This window comes from Eulemur rufifrons, chromosome 25 (genome assembly GCF_041146395.1).
Source record: "Eulemur rufifrons isolate Redbay chromosome 25, OSU_ERuf_1, whole genome shotgun sequence".
Lineage (NCBI taxonomy): Eukaryota > Metazoa > Chordata > Mammalia > Primates > Lemuridae > Eulemur > Eulemur rufifrons.
Window position 1 is genome coordinate 2,609,105 of NC_091007.1, and position 14,276 is coordinate 2,623,380.

Here is a 14,276-nt window from a genome sequence, read left to right on the forward strand (position 1 = left end):
CCTTGTCTCAAAAACAAAATTGCATTTAAACAAATTAAGCAAAATTTACAAGTGTGAAAGTGGCTTGCTATTTGGTGGAGTCATTGAGGGCCCCAGCTTTGGCACTCAGCATACCTGGGCTCTAATCCAGCCTCTGCACAGAGTAGCTTGAATCCGTCACTTTTGGGAAAGGGCTTTCCTGGTTGTCCTCCCTAAAGCAAGTGCACTAAGACCTCAGCTGGGCTGTACATAGATACTAAGAACTGCTAATGTTACTTGAGTGTTTACTATACACAAATGCTTTCCCTGAATCAACTCATTTAATCCTCACAACGACCATAAAAGCAGAACTGGAATTATTATTTTTTATTTAATATTTGATTACTATTTAAAAGCTAATAAATGTAAGCTTTGGGACCCTCCTTTCCTTGTATAGGCCCCTAACAATAGGCGACATTTCTGGTGTTTATCGGATTGTCAGAATGTGTAATCTGTTGTGCTTCATTTATTTTTATAGCACACTGAAGGCTGAAAACCACGGCTGCCAGTAGTCATTCCACTCTGGGTAATACTGCGTGCAGATGGACAGAGGGTGAGAGGTGAACCAACCTGAATCTAAAGTGTTAGATTCCAAGTGAAGGCAAAGGACAAATAAGAATTGCAATGCAAGTTAATAGCCACAGTCTGTTACCTTAAAATGTGCATAACCTGTTACATTTTAAAAATTAAGTTTACATACAATTTCAAAGACCATAATTATTGAGAATAGAGCACTCACTACATTCCCAGGTTCTGTTAAAAAATGTAAGTATACTAATTCTTTCATACTTCACAATCCTTTTAATTAAGTAATCGCATCATCTTCATTTGGAGACAGAGGCCGACAGACATGAAGGAACTTCCCAGCAAGTGCAGAGCCAGGATTTGAACCCGGGAAGTCTAATGCCAAAGCCCACGCTCTCAGATTCTACATCACAAATGCTAAATTTAAAAACATATAGAGAGGAGGGATAAAAGATAAAATTGCACATTTTACCTACATTTCAAAGAACTTTGTATCTTGGGTTTTAAATCAGGGTTTTCCCAATTTAGTCATTTTCAAGGTAAATAAATAGTGCTGAGGGCTGAAGACAGCACGAAAGGACTAAAACGGGCCTAACCCACGTATCCCTGTGAAGCAAAGTCCAGCGAGTGCTAAGCCTGCCTGGCCTTGGAAACGGCACAGTCTCATTGGTCTTCCTGGTTCACAAACAGAATCTTTGTTTCAGCTCATCCCACACTCTCCTGGCTCCACCCTCCAAAAAAGCTTGAAGATCTTTACCCTAAATTCCTTCTGTCCGCACTGCAGCTGCCCAAGCCCCCGGCAACGGCCAGCATGCGGTGCTGACGCTGTCGGAGGCACTTTAGGGGCATTCACTCGTTCAGTCCTCACAACCCTCTTGTTTTTCCACACTTTACAGAAGAGGAAATCGAGGCGATGAGGACTTAGCCCCGGGTCGCAGAGCTGGTAAGTGACACGACCGGGAATCAAACCTGGACCTCCTGGTGCCAGGGCCGTGCCCTTAACCACTTACGAAAACATCTCCCAGTTATTGAGTGCCAGCTGTATACCAGGTCCTGAACACAAATTAGCGGCATCCTTACAAGATGTTAAAAAGGAGCTGTGTTCCCAGCTGTGATCAACAAGGAAAAGAAGGCTCAGAGACTTTAAAGGGTTTGCTGGAGCCACACAACCAAGTGGACACCAACCTGTCTGTCTGCACCCAAAGCCTGCACTTCTCCGACACCACCACGAAGCCTCCTGGGATTTTCTATTAGCTACACCTGCTGACAACCCCAAGAGAAAATTGCCATTACCCCCATTTTACCCACACGCACATTCATAGGACAGGGTCCGAGTGAAAACAACCATCTGATGTTTGGACAGTTGGTCTTCCAGATCTGCTGTTCCAAACAAGAAACGTTCTGTCTTCCTCCCGTCACGCGAAAACATACGTAAACTAAAGGACTTGACATTTAAATGATATGTGCGTCCACAGCACTATTTGAAGTGTGATAGAGCCACTTTGCATATAAGATCTTAATGATATTCACGTGAACCTGCCTTACCCTTTCCCAAGAGCGTTCCCCGTCATCAGACATCGTATTGAGATCCCACACCTGCAGGTTGTATTCACCTGTGACGTTAAGGCATTTTTCTGCCTGGACCAACTAGGAACAGCAACAACGAACTGTCCCCACACATGGTAAAGAAGAAATCTTGTCATTAACTTGGGGGCTCTGTGTCAGAAATTAACAACGACTGGCAGAAATCTGCGCGGATAACAGGAGCCGAGAAGAAAACCCGGTTCTGCAGGGCTTGGAAGCCGCGGGCGCGACCCTGCGGGGAACCCAGGCGGAGGCGGGCGCGCGGCAGAAGTGACCCACGCGTGACCGACAGCTGGGGAAACTCGCGGGCAGCAGACTGGGGACAGGGACGCCGCGCAAGGCCGGGCGCGGGATGCCTCCTTCCTCACGGCCAGCACCGGCCAGAGGGAGCCCGGCCAGCAGCCACGAGGCCCGGGGAGACGGAGGGAGGGGACAGCAGCCGCGCCCGGGCCCCCCGCGCCCCCCGGCTCTCCCACTTACTTGCTCCGAAGTGTCGCCCCAGCTCCGCGGCTCCCCCTGCGCCCCCGCGCAGAGGGGCAGCCCCAGGCACAGCCCCAGCAGCAGGAGCATGGCGTGGCGAGGCGGCCACCGCTCCGGGACCGCGGGACGGGCAGGGCAGCGCCCAGGGCTCGGGCCGCCGCGGGACGCGCTCGGGCCCCGCCTCCCTCTCCCCGGGCCGCCTCCCTGGGCCCCGCCCCCACGGGCCCCGCCTCCCCGGAGCCCCCAACCACGGGGCCCCTCTCACCGCGCCCCCCCCACCCCCAGGGGTCCCGCCGCTCCCGGCCCTCCCAGCCCCACCTACCCGCGTGTTCCCCGCTTCAGGCCGTGTTTCCCCGCGCCTCCCACCCCTGCCCTCCTCTCCCCGCCTGCCGCCCCTCTCCGCCCCGGGCCCAGCTTCCCCGCCTGCCCGCATCCCTGGTCCCCCCTCCTGTCTACATGGGCCCCGCCTCACCGTTCCTACCCCATCCCAGGCCTCCCCTCCCCCAACCTCACCCTAGGCCCACCTCCCGGTGCCCGAGTCCCAGCGGGATTCCCTCTGCCCCCGGGAGAAGGGCTACTCCAGGCCCCATCCCGCGCCCTCCCATGCAGCGTGTGACACTTTAAGGACCAGACTCTCCCCCTGCGGAGCCTCCCGCTCGATTTCCAGCTGCCAACATCCCTCCCCAAACTCTTCCTTCTTCTCCCTCAAGGTGCGAGGTGCTTCTTTGGAGACTTAATTCCTGTCGCCAGAGGACGCGGGAGCAGCCCACGCCCTCCCCCGCTGGCCTAAAACCTGCAGGAGACCTGCTGTCCTCTGCCCAGAGAGCGGCACGTTCCCCTCGGATGGGCCACTGATGCTTAGAAGTTAAGACTAAAGGATGCAACTGTAGCCAGGTGCAGAAGGTATTAGCAAGGTTGTCCCCTTTTACGCTGTTCTGGCACAGGCGACAGAAAAGAGGAAAGTACATTGGCACTGTGTAGTGGTATTTCTAATCTTTTCTTAGTAATCATGAAAATGAATGTCATTATGTATCTTAGTTACAAACTATTGGTGCTATTTCCATCCTGCCTTAGGGAGAATTATTATCCACCAACCATCCACACCTGGCTTTGTATAGCCTGGGTGCCAGGTTTTTATCTGGTAGATACAGAATGTAAATGAGCTACTTGTTTGTTTCATCTTCCAAAAGACAATCGCCTCCAAAACAGTTTTTGTGTCTCTGTGACAATTCCATCTAATAGATGAGGTGCATAACAGGACTTCGGGGCCAGGGACTGGAGAATCCTAAATGTGGATAATGGAACGTCCATCCCGTGGGATACTGTGCTGTCATTAAACGATAATCACAAGGTGTCTAGAAACATGGAAAATATGGACAGTGTAACCTCAAGAGAAAATCAGATCACAAAACTGTATCAACAGTGCGACTGTAATTAGGTGGAAATACATATGCAAAGACGTAAGCACGAGGAAAAAAACATTAAAAATGAAAACAGTGGATGGGTCAAGTTTCTGTGATATCGATTCTTAAAATATTTACTTACTCTTGTTGAAATGTTATTTGTTCCACAAAGACAGTAGGAGAGGTTAAAACAAAACAAACAAACATGTTGCTACTGTGAAACAAATGAGAGAAAGCCATCCTCATGGGCGGTTGATCATTTGATAGCTTAACCTCTGACTAATTAAAGAGCACGCAACCAACAGGAAATAATACCAGTAGCTGATCCTGCAAGGTCTCTACAACAAAACCACTTAGAAATCTTGCAGCAAATCCTGTACCTGTTTTTAACCAAGGAGGATAATCCCGAATCTTCTAGGATCAGGGTTTGCCTATTTTCTCCCAAGAGAAGAATAACTATTTGTGAACTGAAAGTTAAATTGGACAAAGCCAGGTTATTTGAAAGGACATGGTAACTGCAGCTACTGTTTCAATCCTGTTATTTCAATAGAACAGAGACTCCGTCTTCATCTTCCCATTCCTACCGTCCCTCTCTTGAAATGCTGAAAAGGGCCGTTCTGGACTATTTCACCCTTGTCTCTGTCCTTTTTTCCAAGTTTGTGCTGAGTTCTGCAGCAGTCCAACATTAAGGAGAGCGAGTTTTATTTTCTTCATCTTGGAGGACACTCCGATTCTACTCTGGGCTCATGGGTTGTTAGGCTGGTTTTAAGGTTGGTTTCTTCCATTTGGATCAGCAGTTCCCCGAGGACAAGCAACCTCCACAACTTCTAGCACTGTGCTAAATATAGAGTTAGCTCTTAGTGACCCTTTAGTGGACAGGAAGCATGAGGGTGGGGGCAGGGGCCAGCCGTGCTGGGGCAGAGGGGGCTGCACTACGGTGCAAACCTGGCCACTAACGAGCTACATGACCTGAGAGTTTCTGAACTTTGTTATTGTCAAACTGTGATAGTCCAGTGTTCTGGACTGGAACATCTGCATGATCATCTTGGAAATAAGACCCAGTGAAGGTTTTCCAAGACTGTCCACAAGCATAGGCAATGATTTATAAGTAAGCCTTGTAAGTAAGGCTGAAAAGAATCAACTGACCCCCGAGAAGCAGACATGTTTGAATAAGGGCCAACGTGTCCCCTCACACATGTGTCCTTTGATCCCATGTTTCTCATTTTACCCCCAGGAGGAGCTGATTTTCCAGTTATTAAACACATAAAAGCTCAAAGCTAGGAAAGACCCTAGGGCATCTAGCCCAAAGCTGATTTTTCCAAAGAGACACCTCTGGGGGCTTTCCCAGGACGGCATGCCCTTGGTAACCAATCTCAGGCAAGGACCCAGGCATTTGTTGGCAGTGTTTGATCTCAGTGACAAGGGATTCAGAGTCCAGGAATGAGCAGGAGCTCTTCTTCCGGGCCAGAGGTGCTCCCCTGTCTGTCCCAGGTATTTCTAGGAATGGCTCCCCCCAGTATCTCAATGATAGGCCAAAAGATTCCAGAATTTTAGAATTTTAGGATTCTGGCGTTTATGAGCCATTTATCAGCTTTATCTTTGTCTCCTACTTGAGACTGCCCATTGCTGGGCCCAAAGCCATGGCCAAACTAGCCAAGGCTGAGAGGCAAGCGGTGAAAGCAGGTTGTGTACTTCTTTTCTTTTCCTCTCCCTTGAATTTACACCCTGACACCCCACAGTTCCTATATGCAGCTACGGCACAGTTCAGGCCCCCGACCCGCCCTTCCTTTTGAGCGTCTGCAAGGCCACTGTTCTGTTCCGGGCCAGCCCTTTCTCCCCGCCCTGGGCCTGCACCTTTTTTATCTACTTATATGGCCTTGTTTTTATTTTGGACCCCTGACAACTTTTTATAATTGCCACAGTTTCTTACAACCTTGGTGTTCTGTTTTGCTTTTTCCTTGATCAAAGGGCGTGGGGAGGAAATGGGTTCCTCTTGCTTTGGCTGAGTGATTTCTCAGAAGCCTGCCTCACAGGAGTGGAGTTGTACCCACTTTTCATCTATTTTACCCACTTCTCATCTATTTACCAAGCATTGCGTTTTGTCCGGAGACTGTGAAAGAAGAAATAGAGAATGCAGTTTTTAAATTTATGATTGATGACTGGCTGAGTTAATCAAGTGTTCACTTAGTATATTTTATTTTAATTATCTGCTAACAGATCTGAACTCAATTAGACTCTCATTTCCTCACGGGCAAGGAGTATGTCATGCTTATTTTGATATCCGCAGTCTCTGGTACATATTCCTCTCCAAAGACATAAATACTTCATCTAAGGTCTTGCATCCAATCAGTAGCTATGCAGATTGGTGTTACAGAAATTCCAAATGAAACGCACAACATGAAGAGCATACCATTCTAACTAAGTGTTCCTTATTCATTCAACAACCATTTCTCAAGCTCTGGTTACATGCCGGATGCTGACAGGGTGCACAGAGATGAAAGAACACAGAGCCTGCCCTCCACGGGGTCTCGCTTTAGTGGGAAAGAAAGACGTGTGAACAAAGATCTGAGTGCCCTGTTAGTGGCGTGAGTAGCACTTACCAACCCGCTGAGATCCGGGAGACACAGCACGATGTTGACTCCTCCATTGCCAAAAACATTCTAGGACACCATCCTCCCTCTTCATTATCTATTCATTTTTCTGGGAGTTAATAATTACAAACACCGGGGAAAGACAACGGAATTTTAGACCCTCAATATATACCATGTCAGGTACTTAATTTTCTCTTACACTATTGGATTCCAGAGAGTCTTAAATTCTGCATAGAGGGAGATGCAAGTTCTAATCCATCCATTTCCACACCCTCACCCCTATTTTTCCATCCCAAACCCTGTTCCTTCAAGGATCTCACCCCAAAACTCTGCTCTCAGAAACTGCTACAGCCTTTCTCCAAACACACGCACTAAAACTATTTCTCTCCCCTGAAAAATGTTAAGGTTTATAAGATGTAGTAATACATTTTTAATATGTCCCTGAAGCCATCACAGGACGCAATTAGCATGAATTTTGACTTATTTCCTGAAAGTGCAACCCCCCAAAAAAGTGATCGAAGCCAGTGCTCTGCGCTTTGGCACTGGTGCTGTCTTTGTTGTCTTTCTTGCCTGCGAGTTTGCGTGCAGTGCAAAGCCAGGGAACAGTCCTGAAGAAATATCTACTAGTTGAGCAATGGCTTGTCCCTATAGAGAGATTCATTAAATACTGAAAAAAATCTTAGTCCAAACTTAACGATCATTTATATTCTCTTTTGGAAAGATGCCTTGAGCCACAAGTTGTATCCTTGTTTTCTGGGCTTTAACCTGCAATCACAGAAGATTTGGGGCAGCACAGAGGACTACAGGGTAAGACAGAGGTTCAGTCCAACCTGCCGCAACCCCAGATTCTAATCTCCCCACCTGGTGCTATCTTTGACTCTCGGGCATGAAGACAGAAGCCAGAAAAACTTGACGTTAATCCAGAGGGTGTATTTTCTCCCTGAAGTATTGCCAGGTGCTTTTCAGACAGATGTTGGGGAGCGGGGAGGCTCCAGAGAGCTTTCACCCAAAGCCACAGATGTGTCCTTGGAGAAGTTTTGGCGAAAGCAAGGCAGGGTTGGGTTTGTGGTTGATGCCCAGAGATACGTCGAACTCCGTCGAACCAAGACCTAATAACGAGGTGTCGTCAGGTTCTTTAAGTGGTGCCCACGGGCTCGGTGCTTGACTGGCTGTGTAAGATGTGTAGCAGGTTTGCACCTCACAGGAACAGACTTGCTGAACAAAAATATGTAAGGCGGCTTTTTTTCCCTATGTCTCGAGGTTATCTTCATGCTGAACCACCACCTCCTGAGCAAACTTGACTCTTGCCAATTCATGATAAACCGTCAATATGGGTTTTTTTAAAAAAATCAAATGATTGTTTTCTTAGTCAATTTAGAGTTCTTTGCCTTCCCAACTCTCCGTTGGATTGGTTGTAAGGTCCATGAAGTCTTTAGGGAATGGGGTGGGGGATGAGGGAGGGGTCACTGGTCCTTGGTCATCACCTGTGTTAGGGGCTGAATGTTCGTATTCCCCCAAAATTCATGTGTTGAAGCTGTTACCCTAATACGATGGCATTAGGAGGTGGGGCTTTTAGGAGGTAATTAGGTTTAGATGAGGCCGTGAGGGTGGAGCCCTCGTGATGGGATTAGTACTCTTATAAGAAGAGGAAGAGAGACCAGAGCTTGTATTGCACTCTCGTCCTCCCTCTCTCCTCTCTCTCTGTCATTCTCACTATCTCTCTCTTTCTCCCCTCCCCCTTCCCCTATCATGGGAGGACGCAAAGCAAGAAGGCTGCCATCTGCAAGCCAGGAAGAGAGGCCTCACCAGGAACCAAATCAGCTGGGGCCTTGACCTTGGACTCCCCAGCCTCCAAAACTGTGAGACATAAAGCAGCCCAAGCTGACTAGCACGACTTGTCCGTGCCGGCTGTGCACCATCTCTTCTGGCTTAGAACCGTGTCTGCCTCTGTGCTGGACTCCATTCAGTGGTTCCCGTGCCCATGTGGCCTCCAGTTCTAAGGGCCATCCCCTGTCCACCCCGAGTCCCCTCCTCCTATCTGCAAATCCTGTCCGGGTTTGCTGAGTTTCCATACACCATCCCACCCGCTCAGACACCCAGGGAAACCTGGCTGTTTCCTTCCCCATCAGGAGCCAGGGCGAGCTGAAGAGTTCACAGACATAACACCAAAAGCATAATCCATAAAAGAAAAAAAAAAATCAATAAATTGGACTTCACCAGATTTTTAAATCTTTTGTTTATAAAAGACCCTGCTAAGAGGTTTGTAAGTTAGGGTATACTTTACAACAACTAAAAGAGTGGAATTGGAACGTTCCTAACACAAAGAAATGTAAAATGCCAGGTGACAGGTACCCCAATTACCCAGATTTGATTAATGCACATCATACGCCTGTATCAAAACATCGCATGCATCCTATAAAGATATACAATTATGTACCCATAATAATTAAAAATAAAAATATTTTTAAAAGAAGTTTATCATTTGAGAAATTGCTCACACAATCGTGGAGACTTGGGGAGTCCAGAATTTGCAGGGCAGGTCGGCAGGCGGGAGACCCAGGCAGTGCGAGTCCACAGGCCCTCTGGCTGCGGCTGAATCCCCCCTGCTCCCCCCAGCTCGGGGAGCTCAGTCTTTGCTCTAGTCTGGCCTTCACCCGCTGAGACGAGGCCCACCCACACTATGGAGGGCGATCTGCTTTCCTCAAATCCACCAATTGCTATGAAAATCTCACCCAGAAAACACCCTCACAAAAACCCTCACCACATGGTGAAGGTACTAAATGTCACTGAATCGTTCCCTTTAAAGTTGTTTGTTTCATGCTATGTGAATTTCACCTCCACTTAAAAAATTAATAAAAACAAAACAAAACAGACCAGGTGCGGTGGCTCACGCCTGTAATCTTAGCACTCCGGGAGGCCGAGGTGGGAGGATCACTTGAGCTCAGGAGTTCGAGACCAGCCTGAGCAAGAGCGAGACCCCCGTCTCTGCTAAAAATAGAAAAAATTAGCCGGGCATGGTGGTGTGCACCTGCAGTCCCGGCTACTCGGGAGGCTGAGGCAGGAGGATCGCTTGAGCCCAGGAGTTTGAGGTTGTTGTGAGCGAGGCTGACGCCATGGCACTCTAGCCAGGGTGACAGAGCGAGACTCTGCCTCAAAAAAAAAAAAATAATGTTAATATATGACTATTTATGATTTTGGAGAAGGAAAAAACACGATTGGCTCTAGTGATATTATGTGTGTATTTATTTAGTGCCACTGACATACAGCCCCTTATTATATTATTATTCTGTAACAGTATGACATGGTCCTTTATGTCCACTGCCTGCGTGTCCCACTGGCCGCCAGCGTGAGGCGCTATTTTACTCTCAAGTCTCCAGTCCAGTCCTGAGCGCAGGTTCCTAACATCAGCTCAAAATAGGTGAGCACTTCACGCCATCTAGTGGACACACGTTTTGAAGACCACGCTGACAGCATCCAAAAGCGACAGTGAGATGTATGAATGAAAGTAACAGAAACATTTTGAATAAAACTAGAATCTTACCCCCCAATAAGTAGCTGCTCCAAAATTATTCTTGCAACTTCTCCCAGGTCCTTTGTTCCTGATTCCACACAGCAGCGTCCTACCGCAAGCACCCTCCGCATTTCTAGAAGAGACCACACTCCTGATGGGTCGACCCCAGAGGTCTGTGTTCTTCGCAGTATGAGGAGGGGGCTCCTGGCAGAGTCAGTGGCCCGGGAGAGGGGTGCAGGCGGGGCCGGAAGGTGCAAATTCGCCATGCCTAGTGGCTGAAGTCACTCCCCTCGCTACCCATACAAGTGCTGTCTGAAGGTTGCTCGTCCATGCTCGGCGCCAAGTTCAAGGGCCTCCCCAAGGTTCTTGCAAATTCTGGGGCTCATTTTCACGGTCACGTTGGCTTTTCTTCATGTTCAATTCCCAGTGTCGGAGCTTTCCTCTGGCGGTAGACATTATTCTGCACCAGAACCCGGTTCCCTCCTACTGCCAGGCACAGGGAAAGATTGGATTCCCTGCCACCTGGAAGTTAAGCATGGCCGTGCGCCTTGCTGTGGCCACTGAACTCTGAATGGAGGTGACATGCAGCACTTGCAGGTAGGAACAGTCAACCGATGTCCCCCTCTGTGTTTCCCTTCTCCCTGTTTTTTTTTTTTTTTTTTAATCACAAATCAAGGGTGGGCATGTGTATTTATTTTTATTTTTGCATGCATACATACATGCCCACACAGACACACAAACACACACACAGGGAAGTCCTCACTTTGTATTGTGGGACCATAAACATCATCACGGAGGCTGCTACTGTGTAAAGCAATCTTAATCAATGAGAAAAATTACAATTATTCGTTGTCCTTTAAATTTTTTTTTCAAAACATTAAAAGCTCTCTTACTGCTGATTATAAATGCATAGGAAAATTTAAAAATAGTAAAACTAGTATTTATTTAATATACCATACACTAAAATGCGTAAAACATTGAGAATTAAAGCACTTGATTTCTTTGTTAAAAATCTCATTCATGGCAGTCTGAAGAAGCCTCCTTCCCGTTGGATATCTCCAGATCCTCAGTGAGCAGCTTGTCTACTCCTGGGGAATTATCCTGTCCTTTCCTAAGTCTGGACCCATTTCCAGCTTTTTGTTGTGTGTGTTTTCCATGGTCACATATCTCTAAGAGTCCCTTCAGGTGTGTTTCTGAACATCAAGGGAGAGCAAACAGTGTGTTTTTCCAAGACCGTAAGATCTGGAGATACACTATCAGCATGGAAAGAGAAGTGTGACCCAGCCTGCCTTAGTTTGGTGTATTCTGAGATAATTCTGAAAATTAGATTAAAATCATCAAGGGATGAAATGATTGATGGAAGGTATCATAACACTGAAAAATCTCAATCATTTTTGAGAAAAACATGCCTTAATTCCCCAGAAGCATTATTTCAGCAAAGAATGACAATCAGTGACAGGATTTTTCCATGGGGTTCCGCTGAGGCTCCCCCGGGCTTGGGTGGGAGCTCACCCAGTCCACCCTAGACAAGGGGGGATCTGTTTTCTCCCTCCCATTATTTCAGAAGTTGTGTTTTCCCAGCAGATATTGCTGTGCGATTTCAAAGGCCAATTTATAAATTTTTTTGTAGAGGTGGGGTCTCACTATGTTGCCCAGGCTGGTCTCAAACTCCTGACCTGAGCGATCCTCCCACCTTGCCTATGATGATCGGCATGAGCCAACTCACTCAGCCTCAACTGTCTTCTTTATGTAAATTTTTCTATTTCTTTCCCTGGTTTGGTCTGTTTACCTTTATATTATGAGTCATATTTAATATTTACATTTCACAGATGTCTTACAAATTTGACATACTGGTCAATTTAAAAGTAGATAGCTGAGTGACTGAGTGTAATATCTCAATTTATTTTAAAATATCTTTCATATTAATCATACATCTCATTTTCATTTATAATTTATTATTGTATATTTTATTACTTGGACAGATCTATTACTATTTTCTACTTTAAAATTTTATTATCTTCTTGTTCCAAATATTTCATTCCTAACCCTAGATTTAATTCTCTCCTCTGACATTCTTTTTATTATTATTATTAGCTATGAGAACTATTTTAATCTGATACTATCTTTGTAACCCCTGTTTTCAAGTATTTTGAATACATAAGATAGAATGTAACCCAATCTCAGCTTTTTTTTTTTTTTTTTTTTTTTTTGAGACAGAGTCTCACTCTGTTGCCCAGGCTAGAGTGAGTGCCGTGGCATCAGCCTAGCTCACAGCAACCTCAAACTCCTGAGCTCAAGCGATCCTCCTGTCTCAGCCTCCCAAGTAGCTGGGACTACAGGCACGTAGCCGGGCACTACCATGCCCGGCTAATTTTTTCTATATATATTTTTAGCTGTCCATATAATTTCTTCCTATTTTTAGTCGAGATGGGGTCTTGCTCTTGCTCAGGCTGGTCTCGAACTCCTGAGCTCAAACGATCCGCCCACCTCGGCCTCCCAGAGTGCTAGGATTACAGGCGTGAGCCACCGCGCCCGGCCAGCTTTTAATCTTTTAATTTGTGTCTTGGAGATAAAAGTGTAATTCTTAGAGACAGCATATGATTGAACTTTTCTAAAAAATAAAGTCAATAACCCCTCATCATCTTATAAGTGAATTTGATCTATTGCATTTTATATTATATTTGAACCAACACTTCAAATTATTTTTAGCATGTGGTTGAATATAATAAAATCATTGTTTCTATCTTAGTATCATCGTATTATACCTTTTAATCTGTAAATTTCCCCTTTTTGGCATTCTTCTTGGCTTTCTCTTTTCATTTGCATTGTTTTTAAAATAAACTCTAAACCATTTCCCTTTAAACAAAGTCAGAAGACAATTGCAAACAACTGACCTCTTTGTCCGGTGTTCAAGCTCATCCTCACAGAGACTCTGTACAGGACGAGGGAGGCTGCCGGGTCCAGGTAGGATAGGACCTGCCAGAAAAAGCCCTAAATCACCATGTCTCAGAGGCCAGAGCAGACTTGCTGCCCTCGGGCTGGTGCAAGTCCTCCTGTGCAAGTGACCTCTTAAAGAGCAACTGTCCCAGCCTGCAGCCCACGACCAGGTGCTGGATCAGACAACACTGGGCGAAAGAACACCGAGACAGCAGAACCCACGGGCTCTGTTCCGGGGAAAGAAACTGCCAGCGACAACGTGGGCGTTCAGGTTCAGCATCATTAATTGGTGTCCACGGCCCGGCCCTTGTTCAATCAGGTGTCTGGAGTAGAGACCGGGAAACCCAGACTCAAGGAAAACACCAGTGATGCAGGCGTGCCACCTGCCTGGGGATAACAGGTGAGCTCTAGTCTAAATGCGCACCTAGAAGACGCCCAGAGGTGGGCACGCAGGTGGCCCTCCCCAGGTTCATTCATGAAGGGCAAGGTCTTTGGGGCCTGGCTGCCTTGGGCTGAGTCTCCACTCACTCACTGCCACATGTGGGGCGGGTTACTTGTTTTCCTCCCCCGGTAAATGAGTCCACACTTCCTATGGTTCTTTTATACATAACAAAAAGAGTCAAAGATAAAGCAAGAACGTAAGTGCCTGTCTCCAGGAAGGGCCCAATAAATCTCAGTTAATATTGTTATACTATCTAGGCCATGAAGGAGAAGGGATAATATCAGACTTCCAGGGGCCGCTTTCCCCGATTCTGGGAACGGGGAGAGTTGATTTGCCGCTGACCCAAGCCCGGGTGACTGGGCAGCAGGACAGATACTGTCACTCTAACCAGAGACAGTCACAGAGCACCCCGCTGTCCTGCCCGGCAGCTCCCCGATTGCTGTAACAGGTTCTCAGTTATCAAAGACAGAGGGAGAAACAGTCACGATGAATTCTTTGCTCAGAAACCCATTCTGTGTCTTCTCCCACTTTTTCTAAATTTCTCCTGCTGTAATTTAGACCCAAAGATTTTATTTCCTGAAATTTCACTTTAGTTTTTCTCTCTCTGACTCTATTTCTTAGAATAGTTCCTCACTTGGTCCTTTAAAAAAGGATGACAATTGCTGTTAGGGCTCTCTGATTTTAAGATCAATAGAAATCAGCAAAAGCAAAAAAAAAAAAAAAAAAAGAATCACATCCATCTGACCCTGACTTGTGCTCACGGTGAGCAGCTGCCTCTGGCTTTG

The 14,276-nt window shown here is 46.7% G+C and overlaps 1 protein-coding gene across 1 annotated transcript in view; it reads right to left on the bottom strand.

The window, feature by feature from the left end:
- Positions 1 to 2,768, bottom strand: part of ITIH5 (inter-alpha-trypsin inhibitor heavy chain 5) — a 65,603-nt gene extending 62,835 nt beyond the window's left edge. Inside the window, exon 1 of the mRNA XM_069458667.1 lies at positions 2,608 to 2,768. Coding sequence (XP_069314768.1) covers positions 2,608 to 2,697 — 90 coding nt within the window. The 5' untranslated portion in view covers positions 2,698 to 2,768. The remainder of the gene's footprint in view (positions 1 to 2,607) is intronic.
- Between the last annotated feature and the right edge of the window lie 11,508 nt (positions 2,769 to 14,276).